Source organism: Bombina bombina, chromosome 4, assembly GCF_027579735.1.
Source record: "Bombina bombina isolate aBomBom1 chromosome 4, aBomBom1.pri, whole genome shotgun sequence".
In the NCBI taxonomy this organism is placed as follows: domain Eukaryota; kingdom Metazoa; phylum Chordata; class Amphibia; order Anura; family Bombinatoridae; genus Bombina; species Bombina bombina.
The window spans coordinates 886060381-886082924 of record NC_069502.1 but is presented as its reverse complement, the minus strand read 5'-3'; the positions used below and the strand labels follow the sequence as shown (position 1 = coordinate 886082924).

Below are 22544 nucleotides of genomic sequence, written 5' to 3'. Positions count from 1 at the left end.
CAATCAGTTTTCAACAGAATTTTCAACAATTTTTTTTCAACCCCTCAAGGCATTTCATAGAGATCCAAAATGGCATTTTGAACATCTTTGCAAGTATTTTAAGGCAATTTGGAAACAGTCTATCTTGAACATGTGTAAAACATTGTAAAGGTGTCTTAACATACATGGTATCGAAACGCTATTCATCAATATTGTGAAGGCTGTATACAGTGACGAGGACACTCATTTTCATATAAATATGTATATATGTTGAGTATGTGATATCCTGTACAGCTTAGGGGATCTGCAGGAAAAGTCACATCAAGAGCCCAACATCTACAAATGGCATGTAGTAATCTTTTTTTCCTGTGAATTTTTGTTTCTAAGATACACTCACACTGTCGCGAATGTCACTAACAGTACTGGTGTCTTCATAACCGGGCTTTAATACAGGATTGTGCAATCCAAGCCTTCAGGCACGCTAAATCCAAACATGGGGGCCGAATTATCAATGTCTGTCGGACATGATCCGCTGTAGCGGATCATGTCCGCCAGAGATCGCTAAATGCCGATAGCATGCGCTGTCGGCATTTAACATTGCAGAAACAGTTCTGGTGAACTGCTTGTGCAATGCCGCCCCTGCAGATTGGCCGCTAGCAGGGGGTGTCAATCAACCCGATCTTATATACGATTGGGCAGATTGATGTCCACAGCCTCAGAGGCAGCAGAAAAGTTAAGAAGCAACAGTCTTAAGACCGCTGGTTCTTAACTCCTGTTACTGTGAAGGCCTCGCGCGGAAACAGCTGTATTCAGGGCAGGTCAGGCTGTGATAAATCGGGCCCATGGTCACGACAGTGCATTCAAAAGTGCTTGCGTCTACATAAGGGGTTTTAAAACCTGTCCGTAGGCTTCCTTAACAGATCAGGATATCTGAACTGGAGCACAGGTGAAATATTCAGCTGATTAGTAAACATGGTTAATAACCTGCTCTCACACAAGATAATTCTGAAAAGATGGCCTGTTACGGAGATCTGAGGACAGGTTTGAAAACCTGTTGCCTACATTATATAACTTCTAAACGGTATAGCTCCTTAGTGAATGTCTGTCCTCTATAAAAAACGGTCACAAAGGCGTGATCTCATTTGAACATCTTCTATACAAATACAATGTTGCAATGGAGCTGGTTTAAAATACACAGCTTCAGTACTGTTAAAATACAGTATAAGAAGATATCATAAGACTATGTAATAAAAACCTGTAGTGTTTATTTTGTTTTACGATCACGTTAAACCGGAAATGGTGCTTTAACAAATAATAAAAATAAATATTGTTAAAAACAATACTTGTTAAACATTAAAAGTGACCAGCATGCTACCATGCAAATGGAATACAGATGGTTTAGCAGCAAAGGGGATGGAAACAGATTGCAATAGGTTCCTTTGGATCACACAATGGCACAATCCTGTTTTAAAGCTCGATTATGAAGACGCCTGTACTGTTAGTGACAATCACAAGAGTGTGAGTGTGACTTAGAATCAAACATTCACAGAAAGAGATTACTACATTTCATGGGTCCTGATGAGTTTCCAGTATTCCTATCATGCCAAGATACAAATGGCATTCAGATGGTTAAGAATTAAAATTACTAAAGGTTAATCTCACACCTGTAAATGATTTTCCTTCCACAGTGACCAAATAAGTTAATTCCCACTGTAAACTTAAAAGGGATACTAAACCCAAATGATTTATTTTGTGATTCAGATAGAGCATGCGATTTTAAGTAACTTTCTAATTTACTCCTATTATCAATTTTTCTTTGGTTTCTTGCTATCTTTATTTAAAAAGCAGGACTGTAAAGCTTCGGAGTCAGCCCATTTTAGGTTCAGCACCCTGGAGAGCGCTTGCTTATTGGTAGCTTCATATAGCAAACCAATAAGCAAGCATAACCCAGGTTTTGAAACAAAAATGCGCCGGCTCTTAAGCTTTACAATCCTGATGTTTAAATAAAGGTAGCACGAGAATGAAGAAAAGTTGATAATAGTAATAAAATTAAAAAGTTGCTTAAAATAGCCTGCTCTATCTGTATCATGAAAGAAAAAAATTAAGTGTGAATTGACTATTGTATATTTTTGTTTTGAGTGACCTCCTAGTTTCTATCCCAAAACACACACACAAAAATTCCTTTTCAGGAGCTTTTCTTTTGAAAAGGTGTTCATGGCTGCAGGCTTTTAATGCACTAATCCATTTTGCATTGTAATCTCTCAAGAAACTAGACGACCAATTCGGACAGAAAGCAAAAATCCATTTTGGAAGAAAATCGTTGAGAGATTGTAATCAACCCCATTATTATCAGAAATCCAAATTACGTGTATGTTGTAAAATACAAACTGAAACATTTTTCTACTAATTGTTTGTGTGTGTGCAATATCTAGCTTAATCATTGTATACATTGTGTCATTAAGTACCTCCAGAAGAATACAGAGTTAAAGGAACATGAAACACACATTTTTTCTTGATGGTTCGGATACAGTATATAATTTAAAACAACTTTCCATTTTACTTGAAATATCAAATTTGCTCCATTCTATTGGTATCCTTTCTTAAAGGAGCAACAATGCTGTACTGGGAGCTAGCAAAACACATTGGGTTAGCCAATGACAAGAGGGAAATATAAGCAGTCGCCATTTAGCAGTTAACGCCACACAGTGCTTTGCTGCTCTTGAGCTTACCTAGGTATCGGCTAGATTACGAGTTTTGCGGTATGAGTGAAAAAGCAGCATTAAGGCTTTTTTTCACTACCGCTGGTATTACGAGTCTTGCAGGTTTAGCTGCACCGCACACTTTTTTGGCCGGAACGCAAGCTTTCAAAAAGTCCTTTTTCAATGGGACTTCCTTTGCGCCGGTATTACGAGTTTGTCTGTCCTCCCAAAAAGTGAGCGGTACAGCCTAAAACTATAAGATCCATACCGTAAACTGAAAGTCAGTAGTTATAGGTTTTATGATACAACACTGTAACATAAAACTCATAACTAAAGTGCTAAAAAGTACACTAACACCCATAAACTACCTATTAACCCCTAAACCGAGGCCCTCCCGCATCACAAACATTAAAATAAAATTATTAACCCCTAATCTGCCGCTCCGGACATCGCCGCCACAATAATAAACATATTAACCCCTAAACCGCCGCACTCCGCATTGCAAACACTAGTTAAATATTATTAACCCCTAATCTGCCAACCCCAACGTCGTCGCTACCTACCTACACTTATTAACCCCTAATCTGCCGTCCCCAACGTCGCTGCCACTATACTTAAGTTATAAACCCCTAACCCTAAATCTAACCCTAACACCCCCTAACTTTAATATAATTAAAATAAATCTAATAAAAAAATTCCTATCATTAACTAAATAATTCCTATTTAAAACTAAATACTTACCTGTAAAATAAAACCTAAGCTAGCTACAATATAACTAATAGTTACATTGTAGCTAGCTTATGTTTTATTTTTATTTCACAGTTTGTATTTATTTTAACTAGGTAGACTAGTTAGTAAATAGTTATTAACTATTTACTAGCTACCTAGCTAAAATTAATAAAAATTTACCTATAAAATAAAACCTAACCTGTCTTACACTAACACCTAACCTTACACTACAATTAAATAAATGACATTAATTAAATCCAATTAACTAAATTACAAAAAAAAAAACCCCCACTAAATTATACAAAATAAAAAATAAATTATCAGATATTTAAAATAATTACACCTAATCTAATAGCCCTATAGAATGCGAGCTCAATCCTATTGGCTGATTTTTTCACCTTTAATTCCGATTGGTTGATAGAATTCTATCAGCCAATCGGAATTCAAGGGACGCCATCTTGGATGACGTCACTTAAAGGAACCTTCAATCTTCAGTCACCGTGGAAAGAAGAGGATGCTCTGCACCAGATGTCTTGAAGATGCCGTCTGGATGAAGACTTCTGCCGGCTTCGATGAGGACTTCTGCCGCTTCGTTGAGGATGGATGTCGGGTCTTCAAAAACTGTAAGTGTATCTCCGGGGGTTAGTTAGGTTTTTTTAAGGGTTTATTGGGTGGGTTTTATTTTTAGATTAGGGCTTTTGGGCAGCGAAAAAGAGCTAAATGTCCTTTTAAGGGCAATTCCCATCCAAATGCCCTTTTCAGGGCAATGGGGAGCTTAGGTTTTTTAATTAGGATTTTATTTGGGGTGTTGGTTGTGTGGGTGGTGGGTTTTACTGTTGGGGGGTTATTTGTATTTTTATTTACAGGTAAAACAGCTGATTTATTTGGGGCAATGCCCCGCAAAAGGCCCTTTTAAGGGCTATTGATAGTTTAGTTTAGGCTAGGGGTTTTTTTATTTGGGGGGGGGGGGGCTTTTTTATTTTGATAGGGCTATTAGATTAGGTGTAATTATTTTAAATATCTGATAATTTAGTTTATATTTTGTGTGTTTTTTTGTAATTTATTTAATTGGATTTAATTAATGTAATTTATTTAATTGTAGTGTAAGGTTAGGCGTCAGTGTAAGACAGGTTAGGTTTTATTTTACAGGTAAATTTGTATTTATTTTAGCTAGGTAGCTAGTAAATAGTTAATAACTATTTACTAACTAGTCTACCTAGTTAAAATAAATACAAACTTGTCTGTGAAATAAAACATAAGCTAGCTACAATGTAACTATTAGTTATATTGTAGCAAGCTTAGGGTTTATTTTATAGTTAAGTATTTAGTTATAGTTAGGTATTTAGTTTTAAATAGGTATTATTTAGTTAATGATAGGAAGTTTTTATTAGATTTATTTTAATTATATTAAAGTTAGTGGGTGTTAGGGTTAGACTTAGGGTTAGGTTTAGGGGTTTATAACTTTAGTATAGTGGCGGCGACGTTGGGGGCGGAAGATTAGGGCTTAATAAATGTAGGTAGGTGGCGGCGATGTTAGGGGCGGCAGATTAGGGCTTAATAAATGTAGGTAGGTGGTAGCGATGTTAGGGGCAGCAAATTAGGGGTTAATAAATGTAGGTAGGTGGTAGCGATGTTAGGGGCGGCAGATTAGGGGTTAATAAGTGTAGGTAGGTGGCGGCGACGTTGGGGGCAGCAGATTAGGGGTTAATAAGCATAGGTGGGTGGCGGCGACATTGGGGCGGCAGATTAGGGGTTAATAAGTGTAGGTGGTGGCGACGTTGGGGGCGGCAGATTAGGGGTTAATAAGTATAATGTAGGTGTCGGCGATGTCGGGGCGGCAGATTAGGGGTTAATAAGTGTAAGATTAGGGGTGTTTAGACTTTAGGGGTTTATGTTAGGGTGTTAGGTGTAAACATACGTTTTTATTTCCCCATAGGAATCAATGGGGCTGCGTTACGGAGCTTTACGCTCCTTTATTGCAGGTGTCCCCATTGATGTCTATGGGGAAATCGTGCACAAGCACGTAAAACCAGCTCACCGCTGCGCTGTTATTGGAGTGCGGTATGGAGCTCAATTTTGCTCTACGCTTACTTCTTGTCTGCTAACGCCGGGTTTATGCAAACCTGTAATAGCAGCGCTATAGGGAGGTGAGCGGTGACAATAACTTGCAAGTTAGCACCGAGCAGCTCTTATCGCAAAACTCGTAATCTAGCCGTTTTTGTTTGTTGTTTTTTTACAAAGCATACCAAGTGAATAAAGCAAATTAGATAATTGAAGTAAATTGGAAAGCTGTTTAATCATCAAAGAAAATTTTGGGCATTAAGCTAAAAATGTAATTTGTAATCAACAAAAAAGAAAATCATGTATTTTATGTTTTGTATGCTTTTTCTATAAAATGTTTTTTTTTTTTTTTTTCAACTATCCCTAGATAAGCTGTAAGTGTACCCTGTAGTATCCAAAACCCTGAAATTGCTTCATGCTACACAATGATTTATTGAGTGATTAGTGTATGAAATTGCGCACAAGTGAACACGTTATTTTCAACCTATAAAAGGTACGCATCTTCAACATGCGCAAAGAGCCACAATTAACTCCTTTACACTTGCGTGCAACTTCTAGCACGTCACTCATAATCTAGCCCAAGGTGTATACTATCCATTTAATTTGCTTTCTTGTAATTAAAACTGTATTAATAAAAATCTGATAATTTATTTACACAGCTTTTACATATCACAAACTATTAATTATCTTTAGATTTCGTTCAATCTTTTAAAGTATGTAATAAAAAAAAATTTTTAGCTTGTGGGCTGTCTGAAAACCGGCATCATGCCACATGTGGCGCCCAGGCTGTGTAGTTTTCCTATCCTTGTTCTGTTTGTGAACTTGTATATATCAAGTTGTAAAATATAGTTTGTTACCTCAACAAGGATGCACCAAATTGCTCAGCATTAGGTTCAAGTAGATTCACTAATTTGTCCAATGTCATTCTAATAATAGTGTTTTCTCTGTTATCTATGGATTGAAAAAAAATATATATATTAAGAGAACACATGCAAATATATTTATATAAGTATCTTTCTAAAATCTTTCAAAAGGTTGCCCAAAAATGCACATACCTTTCAATATTTATAATAACAATGTGCATCAATATTTCAGAACTTGACAAGAATTCCATCTTATAATAAACTTAAAAGGATATGAAAGCCAATTTTTTACTTTCATGATTCGGACAGAGCATGCAATTTTGAGCAACTTTCTAATTTTCTCCTATTATCAATTTTTCTTCTTTCTCTTGGTATCTTTATTTGAGAAGAAGGAATGTAATCTTCAGAGCCGGCCCATTTTTGAGTAAATTAGAAAGTTGCTTACAATTACATGTTCTATCTGAATCATGAAATAAAAAAAAAAATGGCTTTCACATCCCTTTAAACAGATACCGATATGACTATACACTTAGATGACAAATAAACTAAACAAAAAAAAAAAAAACATTTTGGATTTTTAATTTGAAAATTGATGCATTTTTTTTGGTAGAATAAGTTGAGTTAAGGGGACAGTAAAGTCAAAATTAAATGTTCATAATTCTGATAGTGGAAGCAATTTTAAAGGACCAGTAAACACAGCAGATTTGCATAATCAACAAATGCAAGATAACAAGACAATACAATAGCATTTACTCTGAATTTAAAATGTGTAGTAGATTCTTTTCTAACACATTTTAAAGTTGTGTATATTTCCACTCCCCCTGTACCATGTGATAGCAATCAGCCAATCACAAATGCATATACGTATAGTCTGAGTTCTTGCACATGCTCAGTAGGAGCTGGTGACTCAAAAAAAGTGCAAATATAAAAGACGGTGCACATTTTTTTTAATGGAAGTAAATTGGAAAGTTGTTTAAAATGACATGCTGTATCTGAATCATTAAAATTTAATAAAACCTGAGTGTCCCTTTAAACAACTTTCTAATTTACGTCTATTATCAAATTTGAAGTGTCCTGACTTTAATCTGGAATTTATCTTAATAAGGTCATAATTTGTCTTTTTTGTACTTAAAGGTGTAGAAAAAAGCAATTTATTACTGCACTTTTTGTAAATAAATGTGTTTAACCCCTACATCTCCAAAGCAGGAAGACATTGCAGGGACTTAGCTAAAAACATATGAGCTATTTACAAAAGATAAATGTGTATAGCCACCAATCAACAGCTAGCCACTAGTAGTTTACTAATGTTTCTAATGTAATGTAGATATGAATTGAACAAATGATACAAAGAGAACAAATAAATTTGATAACAGAAGTGAATGTAAAAGTGTCTTAAAATTATTTGCTTTATCTGAATCGAAAAAAGTTTAATTTTAAGCAACACAATAACATAATTTATGCTTACCTGATAAATTCCTTTCTTCTGTAGTGTGATCAGTCCACGGGTCATCATTACTTCTGGGATATTACTCCTCCCCAACAGGAAGTGCAAGAGGATTCACCCAGCAGAGCTGCATATAGCTCCTCCCCTCTACGTCACTCCCAGTCATTCGACCAAGGACCAACGAGAAAGGAAAAGCCAAGGGTGAAGTGGTGACTGGAGTATAAATCAAAAAATATTTACCTGCCTTAAAAACAGGGCGGGCCGTGGACTGATCACACTACAGAAGAAAGGAATTTATCAGGTAAGCATAAATTATGTTTTCTTCTGTTAAGTGTGATCAGTCCACGGGTCATCATTACTTCTGGGATACCAATACCAAAGCAAAAGTACACGGATGACGGGAGGGATAGGCAGGCTCTTTATACAGAAGGAACCACTGCCTGAAGAACCTTTCTCCCAAAAATAGCCTCCGATGAAGCAAAAGTGTCAAATTTGTAAAATTTGGAAAAAGTATGAAGCGAAGACCAAGTTGCAGCCTTGCAAATCTGTTCAACAGAGGCCTCATTCTTGAAGGCCCAAGTGGAAGCCACAGCTCTAGTAGAATGAGCTGTAATTCTTTCAGGAGGCTGCTGTCCAGCAGTCTCATAAGCTAAACGAATTATGCTACGAAGCCAAAAAGAAAGAGAGGTAGCGGAAGCTTTTTGACCTCTCCTCTGCCCAGAGTAAATGACAAACAGAGAAGACGTTTGTCGAAATTCCTTAGTTGCCTGTAAGTAAAATTTTAGAGCACGGACTACATCCAGGTTGTGCAGTAGACGTTCCTTCTTTGAAGAAGGATTTGGGCATAAGGAAGGAACAACAATCTCTTGATTGATATTCCTGTTAGTAACTACCTTAGGTAAGAACCCAGGTTTAGTACGCAGGACTACCTTATCCGAATGAAAAATCAAATAAGGAGAATCACAATGTAAGGCTGATAATTCAGAGACTCTTCGAGCCGAGGAAATAGCCATTAAAAATAGAACTTTCCAAGATACCAACTTTATATCAATGGAATGAAGGGGTTCAAACGGAACGCCCTGTAAAACATTAAGAACAAGGTTTAAACTCCATGGTGGAGCAACAGTTTTAAACACAGGCTTAATTCTGGCCAAAGCCTGACAAAAAGCCTGGACGTCAGGAACTTCTGACAGACGTTTGTGTAACAGAATGGACCGAGCTGAGATCTGTCCCTTTAATGAACTAGCAGATAAACCCTTTTCTAAACCTTCTTGTAGAAAAGACAATATCCTAGGAATCCTAACCTTACTCCAAGAGTAACCTTTGGATTCACACCAATATAGGTATTTACGCCATATCTTATGGTAAATCTTTCTGGTAACAGGTTTCCTAGCCTGTATTAAGGTATCAATAACTGACTCAGAAAATCCACGTCTTGATAAAATCAAGCGTTCAATTTCCAAGCAGTCAGCTTCAGAGAAGTTAGATTTTGATGTTTGAAGGGACCCTGTATCAGAAGGTCCTGTTTCAGAGGTAGAGACCAAGGTGGACAGGATGACATGTCCACCAGGTCTGCATACCAAGTCCTGCGTGGCCACGCAGGTGCTATTAGAATCACTGATGCTCTCTCTTGTTTGATTCTGGCAATCAATTGAGGAAGCAACGGGAAGGGTGGAAACACGTAAGCCATCCTGAAATCCCAAGGTGCTGTCAGAGCATCTATCAGGACTGCTCCTGGATCCCTGGATCTGGACCCGTAACGAGGAAGCTTGGCGTTCTGTCGAGACGCCATGAGATCTATCTCTGGTTTGCCCCAACGTCGAAGTATTTGGGCAAAGACCTCCGGATGAAGTTCCCACTCCCCCGGATGAAAAGTCTGACGACTTAAGAAATCCGCCTCCCAGTTCTCCACTCCCGGGATGTGGATTGCTGACAGGTGGCAAGAGTGAGACTCTGCCCAGCAAATTATCTTTGATACTTCCATCATAGCTAGGGAGCTTCTTGTCCCTCCCTGATGGTTGATGTAAGCTACAGTCGTGATGTTGTCCGACTGAAACCTGATGAACCCCCGAGTTGTCAACTGGGGCCAAGCCAGGAGGGCATTGAGAACTGCTCTCAATTCCAGAATGTTTATTGGCAGGAGACTCTCCTCCTGACTCCATTGTCCCTGAGCCTTCAGAGAATTCCAGACGGCACCCCAACCTAGAAGGCTGGCGTCTGTTGTTACAATTGTCCAGTCTGGTCTGCTGAATGGCATCCCCCTGGACAGATGTGGCCGAGAAAGCCACCATAGAAGAGAATTTCTGGTCTCTTGATCCAGATTCAGAGAAGGGGATAAGTCTGAGTAATCCCCATTCCACTGACTTAGCATGCACAGTTGCAGTGGTCTGAGGTGTAAGCGTGCAAAGGGTACTATGTCCATTGCCGCTACCATTAAGCCGATTACCTCCATGCATTGAGCCACTGACGGGTGTTGAATGGAATGAAGGGTGCGGCAAGCACTTTGAAGTCTTGTTAGCCTGTCCTCTGTCAGGTAAATCTTCATTTCTACAGAATCTATAAGAGTCCCCAGGAAGGGAACTCTTGTGAGTGGAACGAGTGAACTTTTCTTTTCGTTCACCTTCCATCCATGTGACCTTAGAAATGCCAGCACTAACTCTGTATGAGACTTGGCAGTTTGAAAGCTTGAAGCTTGTATCAGAATGTCGTCTAGGTATGGAGCTACCGAGATTCCCCGCGGTCTTAGTACCGCCAGAAGAGCACCCAGAACCTTTGTGAAGATTCTTGGAGCTGTAGCCAATCCGAATGGAAGAGCCACAAACTGGTAATGCCTGTCTAGGAAGGCAAACCTTAGGTACCGATAATGATCTTTGTGAATCGGTATGTGAAGGTAAGCATCTTTTAAATCTACAGTGGTCATGTATTGACCCTCTTGGATCATAGGTAAAATTGTCCGAATAGTCTCCATCTTGAACGATGGAACTCTTAGGAATTTGTTTAGGATCTTTAAGTCCAGGATTGGTCTGAAAGTTCCCTCTTTTTTGGGAACCACAAACAGATTTGAGTAAAACCCCTGTCCCTGTTCCGATCGTGGAACTGTATGGATTACTCCCATTAACAAGAGCTCTTGTACGCAGCGTAGAAACGCCTCTTTCTTTGTCTGGATTGTTGACAATCTTGACAGATGAAATCTCTCTCTTGGAGGAGAGTATTTGAAGTCCAGAAGGTATCCCTGAGATATTATCTCTAGCGCCCAGGGATCCTGAACATCTCTTGCCCAAACCTGGGCGAAGAGAGAAAGTCTGCCCCCCACTAGATCCGATCCCGGATCGGGGGCCCTCAATTCATGCTGTTTTAGGGGCAGCAGCAGGTTTCCTAGTCTGCTTGCCCTTGTTCCAGGACTGGTTAGGTTTCCAGCCTTGTCTGTAGCGAGCAACAGCTCCTTCCTGTTTTGGTGCAGAGGAAGTTGATGCTGCTCCTGCTTTGAAATTACGAAAGGAACGAAAATTAGACTGTCTAGTCTTGGCTTTGGCTTTTTCCTGAGGCAGAGCATGGCCTTTACCTCATGTAATGTCAGCGATAATCTCTTTCAACCCGGGCCCGAATAAGGTCTGCCCTTTGAAAGGTATATTAAGCAATTTAGACTTAGAAGTAACATCAGCTGACCAGGATTTTAGCCACAGCGCCCTGCGTGCCTGAATGGCGAATCCTGAATTTTTCGCCGTAAGTTTAGTAAGATGTACTACGGCCTCCGAAATGAATGAATTAGCTAGTTTAAGGACTCTAAGCCTGTCCGTAATGTCGTCCAGAGTAGCTGAACCAATGTTCTCTTCCAGAGACTCAATCCAGAATGCCGCTGCAGCCGTGATCGGCGCAATGCATGCAAGGGGTTGCAATATAAAACCTTGTTGAACAAACATTTTCTTAAGGTAACCCTCTAACTTTTTATCCATTGGATCTGAAAAAGCACAGCTATCCTCCACCGGGATAGTGGTACGCTTAGCTAAGGTAGAAACTGCTCCCTCCACCTTAGGGACCGTTTGCCATAAGTCCCTTGTGGTGGCGTCTATTGGAAACATTTTTCTAAATATCGGAGGGGGTGAGAACGGCACACCGGGTCTATCCCACTCCTTAGTAACAATTTCAGTAAGTCTCTTAGGTATAGGAAAAACCTCAGTACTCGTCGGTACCGCAAAATATTTATCCAACCTACACATTTTCTCTGGTATTGCAACTGTGTTACAATCATTCAGAGCCGCTAACACCTCCCCTAGTAATACACGGAGGTTTTCCAGTTTAAATTTAAAATTTGAAATATCTGAATCCAGTCTGTTTGGATCAGAACCGTCACCCACAGAATGAAGTTCTCCGTCCTCATGTTCTGCCACCTGTGACGCAGTGTCTGACATGGCCCTAATATTATCAGCGCACTCTGTTCTCACCCCAGAGTGATCACGCTTACCTCTTAGTTCTGGTAATTTAGCCAAAACCTCAGTCATAACAGTAGCCATATCCTGTAATGTGATTTGTAATGGCCGCCCAGATGTACTCGGCGCTACAATATCACGCACCTCCCTCTGAGCGGGAGATGTAGGTACTGACACGTGAGGCGAGTTAGACGGCATAACTCTCCCCTCGTTGTTTGGTGAAATTTGTTCAATTTGTACAGATTGACTTTTATTTAAAGTAGCATCAATACAGTTAGTACATAAATTTCTATTGGGCTCCACTTTGGCATTGCAACAAATGACACAGGTATCATCCTCTGAATCAGACATGTTTAACACACTAGCAAATAAACTTGCAACTTGGAAATACAATTCAATTAGAATAATATTAAAATGTACTGTGCCTTTAAGAAGCACAGAAGATCTATGACAGTTGACAATTAATAAATTGAAACAGTTATAGCCTCAATCCTTGTAAACAACACAACTTTAGCAAAGGTTTAATCCCATTAGCAAAGATAACAAATTCTGAAAGCAGGAAACAAATTACAGAATAAACGTTTTTTATCTCAGTCAAACTATAATTCTCACAGCTCTGCTGAGAGAAATTACCTCCCTCAAAATAAGTTTTGAAGACCCCTGAGCTCTGTAGAGATGAACCGGATCATGCAGGGAATACAATGAGTTGCTGACTGAAATATTTGATGCATAGAAAAAGCGCCAAAAAACGGCCCCTCCCCCTCACACACAGCAGTGAGGGAGAACAGAAACTGTCAGAAAAACAGATTAAGCAACTGCCAAGTGGAAAAATAGTGCCCAAACATTTATTCACACAGTACCTCAGCAAATGAAAACGATTTTACATTCCAGCAAAAACGTTAAACATAATCTCTAGTTATTAAACAGCTTTATGTATTTCTTACAGTGTAATTCTAGTGAAGTACCATTCCCCAGAATACTGAAGTGTAAAGTATACATACATGACATTATATCGGTATGGCAGGATTTTCTCATCAATTCCATTGTCAGAAAATAAAAACTGCTACATACCTCTATGCAGATTCATCTGCCCGCTGTCCCCTGATCTGAAGTTTACCTCACTCCTCAGATGGCCGAGAACAGCAATATGATCTTAACTACTCCGGCTAAAATCATAGCAAAACTCTGGTAGATTCTTCTTCAAACTCTGCCAGAGAGGTAATAACACACTCCGGTGCTATTTTAAAATAACAAACTTTTGATTGAAGATATAAAACTAAGTATAATCACCATAGTCCTCTCACACATCCTATCTAGTCGTTGGGTGCAAGAGAATGACTGGGAGTGACGTAGAGGGGAGGAGCTATATGCAGCTCTGCTGGGTGAATCCTCTTGCACTTCCTGTTGGGGAGGAGTAATATCCCAGAAGTAATGATGACCCGTGGACTGATCACACTTAACAGAAGAAATAAATGTTTTGACTTAGAAATGTCATAAGCAATGTTTATAAAGCTTAATTGTATTGTTTACATCGACTTTAAATAAATACAATTTGAAAAACTTTAGTTTTGTGCATAATTAGTATAATATTTACTGCTGACAAAAAATGTGATATAATGCTGATAACTCAAATCATATTATTTAGAAAACGATCTTTATAAAGAGATCCATTTCTTAAAATATTTAAAAAATACTATTAAAGGGCATCTAAAACAAAAGACATCCCAGAGGTATGCCAGCTACTGAACCTGGAAGTTCCACAGATCCCAACAACAAATACAGCCTCTCCAACCTCAGAACAACCATCAACAATACAATCCGCCAGACCCCTCAAATGGCAGACCGTAAATCGAAAGAGACAGAAGAACAAATTACATAAAGACCCTCCAGAGAAGAAGTACTTTTCAAACATCAACACATCAAGGGATAAAGAAGAATTAGGAACAAAGTGAACACTTTCAGCTATGTATCCTTTAAAAGTATTAACTGAATATACGAGGGAAGTGAAGCTTCCATTCTGGGGACCACAGGATGTGGGCTCTTGGGAGCGAGGGCTTTCTTCTTTCTCTCCTTTTGGGCCAACCGACCCTAACATGCCTTGGTTAACTCTACATCTAGAAGTGGACTTGTATGGTATGTGTTTAGCAGAAACAATCACAATAGTTTTCATTGAACATATGCAGCTACTGTCAACATAGAAACTTGACGATACATCATACCCAACCCATAATAATAAGATGTTACATTTGTTACCTTATATACACCCTTTAAATAGGGATTTTGTTTTATTATGTCTTGCTTTATTATTTACACTTGATTTATGGTTACTGTTTAATTGTTGGTTCTACATTGTTGAGTCAGTTGGGAGTTCTACTAGTAGGGACAGGAATGGATGGTATACGCAGAAGCAACATTTTTCCCTTCAGACACCTAACCTTAAAATCCAGGAGTTGAAGACAGATATACTAGCTCTAACACTACCACTATTTAATGACTCCAAGAATTAATCTTATATCACATAATGTTAGAGGCTATAATTTAGATATCAGACGCCGAGTGGCTATCACACAATACATCCATTTAAAGGCTAATGTTCTCTTCTTGCAGGAAACTCATTTTCCTAAAAACAGATTCCCAGATACTGGTCTAGACACTTCACCCAACATTTCCATGCAACCACTGACACTAAAAAAAAAAGAGGGGTATCTATCCTCATACATTCTTCCTTACAATTTACTCCTGACACCACAATAGCTGATGAAGAAGGCAGATACCTAATAGTCTCAGGACAAATAGATAACACATATATTATTGTTGTAACATCTATGCTCCCAATGAGAAACATGAATCTTTCTTTCGACAGATATCCCACCTTCTAACCAATTGATCTCAAAGTAAAATCACACTGGCAGGAGTCTTCAATATCACCATGTCCCCGATGATTCCCACCCCACAGGGATCACTATCCACAAAACAACAAAGAAATAATCGCACTGTTAAAGCTATACAGGATCTTTTAGCACCCCACTCATTAATTGACACATGGCAAACATTATATGGAGCTACAGATGTTAGGAAGAAAAGAAAGAAAGCGCCACCATAGTGCAAAATCAGTAAGCAAGGGGAACCCCTATAGCGCAAGTGTTGTTATACTCACAGGATCCAAGACACTTGAGAAGTGTCACAAAAGCCTCCTGGACTCTTTTAGTCGTCCAGACAACTCTCTTCTACGAGATTCAAGGTTCTCTGTGTTGCCGCTGTTATACGATGCAACGCTGGGGGTTTAGATACCATGCATCAAAGCACTCTCCAAAGTTGGCTGCAAACAACAAACTCGCTCCTTCGAGGGTACAAGCTCAAAAGTGATTAGCCGTACTGAACAAATAATTCACCCCGCAAGATGATGCATGAATAGCAAGTGGTGAACAAAAATGGTATCGTGGATACAAAGTCTAATGTAATTAAAGACTTTATTTGGACACAACGTTTCTCGGTCAGACACGACCGTTTCCTCAGGTGTATGAAATACAAATGATAAATCCACGATTTAAACTCTCAAGTCGGCGTCTAGTAATTGCCAAAGCGCATGCGTGGGGGTGTGTTCCCAATAAACCTGTTATTATTGGACAATGATCATCCAATGGAGATAACAGCAACAGATAACATTATATGGAGCTACTTTGGATACCACCTTTTATTCGGCAGCCCATAAAAAAAATACACCAGAATTGATTACATCTACACTAGCCAAATTCTCCAACTTCTCCTACTAATTTCAACCATTCATGTGTGTGGTCAGACCACTCTATGGTTTCTGTTCTTTTTGACGGTGTACAGGATAAGATGAGGGAAAGATCATTGACATATGACCCTAGCTTATTTAAGCATCTTTTATCTTATGAGAAAACACTGCAGAAACTTACAGAATATTGGTACATAAACACGGACACTACATGTAATCCACTAAACACAGCCCACAAAGCATATATAAGAGGCATATTGATCCAGGGCAAGACAAACTACATTAAACAGAAAAAAGCACAAATAACCCAACTCCAAAAGGAAATTGAAACTTTAGGGAAACAACATAGGCTAACAAAAAAACAATCGATACTGTCCACCCTTCAAACCAAAAGAAATGCACTAGCAGCTCTTCTAAATACACATGCTACTAGAGCTATACAAAAACTGAAAGTTCAATTCTACATTTACGCCAACAAACCTGATACATTTTTAGCTCAAAAGATTTATGAAAGAAATGATTCACTAGCCATTCCCTCCATACAAAAAAAACTAATGGCCTATCGACCACACATCCCCAGGAAATAGTAGATGAGTTCGCTCAGTTCTATAGGAAATGATATGATGGAAAAAAGGTGACACAATCCACAGAGTTAGATAAAGCTACCACAACATTTCTAGCAGATGCCCAATTACCTAAAATTGCTAAACCTGATCTTGACAATCTTAATGCCACGATTTCAACCTCGGAGGTACTACAGGTTCTTAAAGAATTAAAACCTGGTAAAGCAGCAGGGCCAGATTGCTTTCCGGGGGACTACTATAAATTATTTAAAACTTCCCTGGTTCCCCATCTTACCAAATTTTGCAACCATATTCTGGAAGGTATAGGAATATAGGTAAAGTATGAAATATTGTTAGCACTTCCCTTTAGGTGCTCGCTGCCAGCCCCGGTTCTCCCAGACCGTATAATGAAGATACAATATAGCAAAAGTGGCGACACTGTGTCACCTCCAAGGGATCAAAGCTGCTCTCGTCCTCTGAGTATCTCAATTCCTTTACGAGATTTTTGTTTAAAATCAGCCTTTATTACAAACGTCAGGCGACTTCAGATGCAGCTTTAAAGGTTTATTAAAAGTACAGCTCAATGCGTTTCAGCTAGAAGTATCCTTTATCAAGAGCATAAGTTAAAACAATTGTTCTGACATTGTTTTAACTTATGCTCTTGATATAGGCTACTTCTAGTCGACATGTATTGAGCTGTACTTTTAATAAACTTTTGAAGCTGCATCTGAAGTCGCCTGTTTGACGTTTGTAATAAAGGCTGATTTTAAACTGAAATCTCGTGAAGGAATTTAGATACTTTCTCTGTGTGTTGTATTAATTTGTTTTGTAATTTTCCCTATGGGCGTTGCACCCAGACCTGTCTGGGGTTAAATGCCTGTGACTCTGGGGACAACACAGCTTCCTGTGAGTGCCATTGAGCACCCAGGGCTGAGCATGTTGCAGGGTCATACCCAGTCCACACAAAGCAGGAAAGCGCTCAAACACTCGTAATCTGGTAACAGGCAGTTCACGTAAGCAACACCCCCCCCTTTGTGATGTCACTCTGACGCATCCAATACTGTCAGCTGTCCGGTGCTAAGAACGGGGCGATCCACTTCCACTCCAGGTAATACAAACAGGTACAACAATCAAAGCACTCTGCAGTCGACAGGTACAAAAGAAGAGTCCTTAACTCAAGAGGAACTCATTCTCTTGAGTTAAGGACTCTTCTTTTGTACCTGTCGACTGCAGAGTGCTTTGATTGTTGTACCTGTTCATACCCAGTCCAGTCTGAGAGTGCAGTCCCCTTCTGTTTATATATATATATATATATATATATATATATATATATACAGTATCCCACAAGTGAGTACACCCCTCACATTTTTGTAAATATATTATTATATATTTTCATTTGACAACACTGAAGAAATTTCACTGTGCTACAATGTAAAGTAGTGAGTGTACAGCCTGTATAACAGTGTAAATTTGCTGTCCCCTCAAAATAACTCAACACACAGCCATTAATGTCTAAACCGTTGGCAACAAAAGTGAGTACACCCCTAAGTGGAAATGTCCAAATTGGGCCCAAAGTGTCAATATTGTGTGGCCACCATTATTTTCCAGCACTGCCTTAACCCTCTAGGACATGGAGTTCACCAGAGCTTCACAGGTTACCACTGGAGTCCTCTTCCACTCCTCCATGACAACATCACGTAGCTGGTGGATGTTAGAGTCCTTGTGCTCCCCCACCTTCCGTTTGAGGATGCCCCACAGATGCTCAATAGGGTTTAGGTCTGGGGACATGCTTAGCCAGTCCATCACCTTTACCCTCAGCTTCTTTAGTAAGGCAGTGGTCGTCTTGGAGGTGTGTTTGGGGTTGTTATCATGATGGAATACTGCCCTGCAGCCCAGTGTCCGAAGGAAGAGGATTATGCTCTGCTTCAGTATGTCACAGTACATTTTGGCAGTCATGGTTCCCTCAATGAACTGTAGCTCCCCAGTGCCGGCAGCACTCATGCAGGTCCAGACCATGACACTCCCACCACCATACTTGACTGTAGGCAAGACACTCTTGTCTTTGTACTCCTCACCTGGTTTCTGCCACACACGCTTGACGCTATCTGAACCAAATAAGTTTATCTTGGTCTCATCGGTCCACAGGACATGGTTCCAGTAATCCATGTCCTTAGTCTGCTTCTCTTCAGCAAACTGTTTGCGGGCTTTCTTGTGCATCATCTTTAGAAGAGGAGGCTTACTTCTGGGACGACAGCAATGCAGACCAATTTAATGCAGTGTGAGGCGTATGGTCTGAGCACTGACAGGTTTACCCACCACCTCTTCAACCTCTGCAGCATTGCTGGCAGCACTCATACGTCTATTTCCCAAAGACAACCTCTGGATGTGATGCTGAGCATGTGCACTCACCTTCTTTGGTCGACCATGGCAAGGCCTGTTCTGAGTGGAACCTGTCCTGTGAAACCGCTGTATGGTCTTGCCCACCGTGCTGCAGCTCAGTTTCAGGGTCTTGGCAAACTTTTTATAGCCTAGGCCATCTTTATGTAGAGCAACAATTCTGTTTTTCAGATCCTCAGAGAGATCTTTGCTATGAGGTGCCATGTTCAACTTCCAGTGACCAGTATGAGAGAGTGTGAGAGCGATAACACCAATTTTAACACACCGGTTCCCCATTTACACCTGAGACCTTGTAACACTAACAAGTCACATGATACCGGGGAGGGAAAATGGCTAATTGGGCCCAATTTGGACATTTCCACTTAAGGGTGTACTCACTTTTGTTTCCAACGGTTTAGACATTAAATGACAGTATACACTAATTTCCATATAACTGCATGTAATAGACACTACTATAAAGAATAATATGCACAGATACTGATATACAAATCCAGTATAAAACCTTTTAAAAACTTACTTAGAAGCTTCCAGTTTATTTCTGTTTAAAAGGTTACTGGAACACCCACTGCAAGTGGAAAATATCAGACCCTCCCCCTTCTTTTGCATATGAAAAGACCCTTTACACAAAAAGAAGCAAGCTGGAGTAGGTATACGTCGGTATTCTCCTAAAACTTTGGGGCTTGGTTAGGAGTATGAAAATCAGAGCAATGTTATTTAAAAATAAGTAAAACTATACATTTAAAAAAAAAAAAACGACAACTTTATGGGCTATATAAATAGATTATCTACAAAACATTTATACAAAGAAAAAGCTAGTGTATAATGTCCCTTTAATGGCTGTGTGTTATTTTGAGGGGACAGAAAATGTACACTGTTATATAGGCTGTACACTGTACATTGTAGCAAAGTGTCATTTCTTCAGTGTTGTCACATGAAAGATATACAAAAATATTTACAAAAATGTGAGGGGTGTACTCACTTTTGTGGGATACTGTATAGGGATACTGTGTGTGTGTATGTATGTGTGTATATATATATATATATATATATATATATATATGTGCATATATATATATATATATATATATTCTTTGTATAGAAATTTTTTAATTTTTTTCGCTTATGGCTTATTCGCTCCTAAACGTTAAATGCTTTTTATAAGGCAAGTATATTGCATAAGGTTTGGATACAGCCCTGTGCACCAAAGAATACAAATAAATACAAATGTATCTATTTGTCTGTATTAGATTAATCTAGCTGTTGAGGCTGGGGTACATGATATCCTACCTTGGATAAGAAGTCAGATCTGGACAGTTTTTACCATCAATGTGGGGATTGTATATACACACACACGTTTGTATCTATTTGCATTAATTGGTGTGCAGGGTTTTATTTGCACTCACATTGTATTGTGATATCTATTGTTTTATTTTGGTTCACTTTATATTGTAGTATATGGTTATTTATCCAGAGTTAAAGAACACATTTTCTGTGGGCCTCTCCTGTCTAATGTATTATGTTTTATTACATTTTAAAAGTCAAAGAAAAACAGAATTTATGCTTACCTGATAAATTACTTTCTCCAACGGTGTGTCCGGTCCACGGCGTCATCCTTACTTGTGGGATATTCTCTTCCCCAACAGGAAATGGCAAAGAGCCCAGCAAAGCTGGTCACATGATCCCTCCTAGGCTCCGCCTACCCCAGTCATTCGACCGACGTAAAGGAGGAATATGCATAGGAGAAATCATATGATACCGTGGTGACTGTAGTTAGAGAAAATAATTCATCAGACCTGATTAAAAAAACCAGGGCGGGCCGTGGACCGGACACACCGTTGGAGAAAGTAATTTATCAGGTAAGCATAAATTCTGTTTTCTCCAACATAGGTGTGTCCGGTCCACGGCGTCATCCTTACTTGTGGGAACCAATACCAAAGCTTTAGGACACGGATGATGGGAGGGAGCAAATCAGGTCACCTAGATGGAAGGCACCACGGCTTGCAAAACCTTTCTCCCAAAAATAGCCTCCGAAGAAGCAAAAGTATCAAATTTGTAAAATTAGGTAAAAGTGTGCAGTGAAGACCAAGTCGCTGCCTTACATATCTGATCCACAGAAGCCTCGTTCTTGAAGGCCCATGTGGAAGCCACAGCCCTAGTGGAGTGAGCTGTGATTCTTTCAGGAGGCTGCCGTCCGGCAGTCTCATAAGCCAATCGGATGATGCTTTTAAGCCAAAAAGAGAGAGAAGTAGAAGTTGCTTTTTGACCTCTCCTTTTACCAGAATAAACAACAAACAAAGAAGATGTTTGTCTGAAATCCTTTGTAGCCTCTAAATAAAATTTTAGAGCACGAACTACATCCAGATTGTGCAACAAACGTTCCTTCTTTGAAACTGGTTTCGGACACAAAGAAGGCACAACTATCTCCTGGTTAATGTTTTTGTTAGAAACAACTTTCGGAAGAAAACCAGGTTTAGTACGCAAAACCACCTTGTCTGCATGGAACACCAGATAAGGAGGAGAACACTGCAGAGCAGATAACTCTGAAACTCTTCTAGCAGAAGAAATTGCAACCAAAAACAAAACTTTCCAAGATAGTAACTTAATATCTACGGAATGTAAGGGTTCAAACGGAACCCCTTGAAGAACTGAAAGAACTAAATTGAGACTCCAAGGAGGAGTCAAAGGTTTGTAGACAGGCTTAATTCTAACCAGAGCCTGAACAAAAGCTTGAACATCTGGCACAGCTGCCAGTTTTTTGTGAAGTAAAACAGATAAAGCAGAAATCTGTCCCTTCAAAGAACTTGCAGATAATCCTTTCTCCAAACCCTCCTGTAGAAAGGATAGAATCTTTGGAATTTTTATCTTGTTCCATGGGAATCCTTTAGATTCACACCAACAAATATACTTTTTCCATATTTTATGGTAAATTTTCCTAGTTACAGGCTTTCTAGCCTGAACAAGAGTATCAATGACAGAATCTGAAAACCCACGCTTTGATAAAATCAAGCGTTCAATCTCCAAGCAGTCAGTTGGAGTGAAGCCAGATTCGGATGTTCGAATGGACCTTGAACAAGAAGGTCCTGTCTCAAAGGTAGCTTCCATGGTGGAGCCGATGACATATTCACCAGGTCTGCATACCAAGTTCTGCGTGGCCACGCAGGAGCTATCAAGATCACCGAAGCCCTCTCCTGATTGATCCTGGCTACCAGCCTGGGAATGAGAGGGAACGGTGGGAATACATAAGCTAGGTTGAAGGTCCAAGGCGCTATCAGTGCATCTACTAGAGTCGCCCTGGGATCCCTGGATCTGGACCCGTAGCAAGGAACCTTGAAGTTCAGACGAGACGCCATCAGGTCCATGTCTGGAATGCCCCATAATTGAGTTATTTGGGCAAAGAATTCCGGATGGAGTTCCCACTCCCCCGGATGGAAAGTCTGACGACTCAGAAAATCCGCTTCCCAATTTTCCACTCCTGGGATGTGGATTGCAGACAAGTGGCAGGAGTGATTCTCCGCCCATTGAATTATTTTGGTTACTTCCTCCATCGCCAGGGAACTCCTTGTTCCCCCTTGATGGTTGATATATGCAACAGTCGTCATGTTGTCTGATTGAAACCTTATGAATTTGGCCTTTGCTAGTT

At 39.6% G+C, this 22544-nt stretch overlaps 1 protein-coding gene across 1 annotated transcript in view; it reads right to left on the bottom strand.

The window, feature by feature from the left end:
- ADGB (androglobin) overlaps positions 1-22544 on the bottom strand; it is a 693780-nt gene that overhangs the window by 193700 nt on the left and 477536 nt on the right. The window contains exon 23 of the mRNA XM_053711792.1: positions 6326-6419. Coding sequence (XP_053567767.1) covers positions 6326-6419 — 94 coding nt within the window. The remainder of the gene's footprint in view (positions 1-6325; positions 6420-22544) is intronic.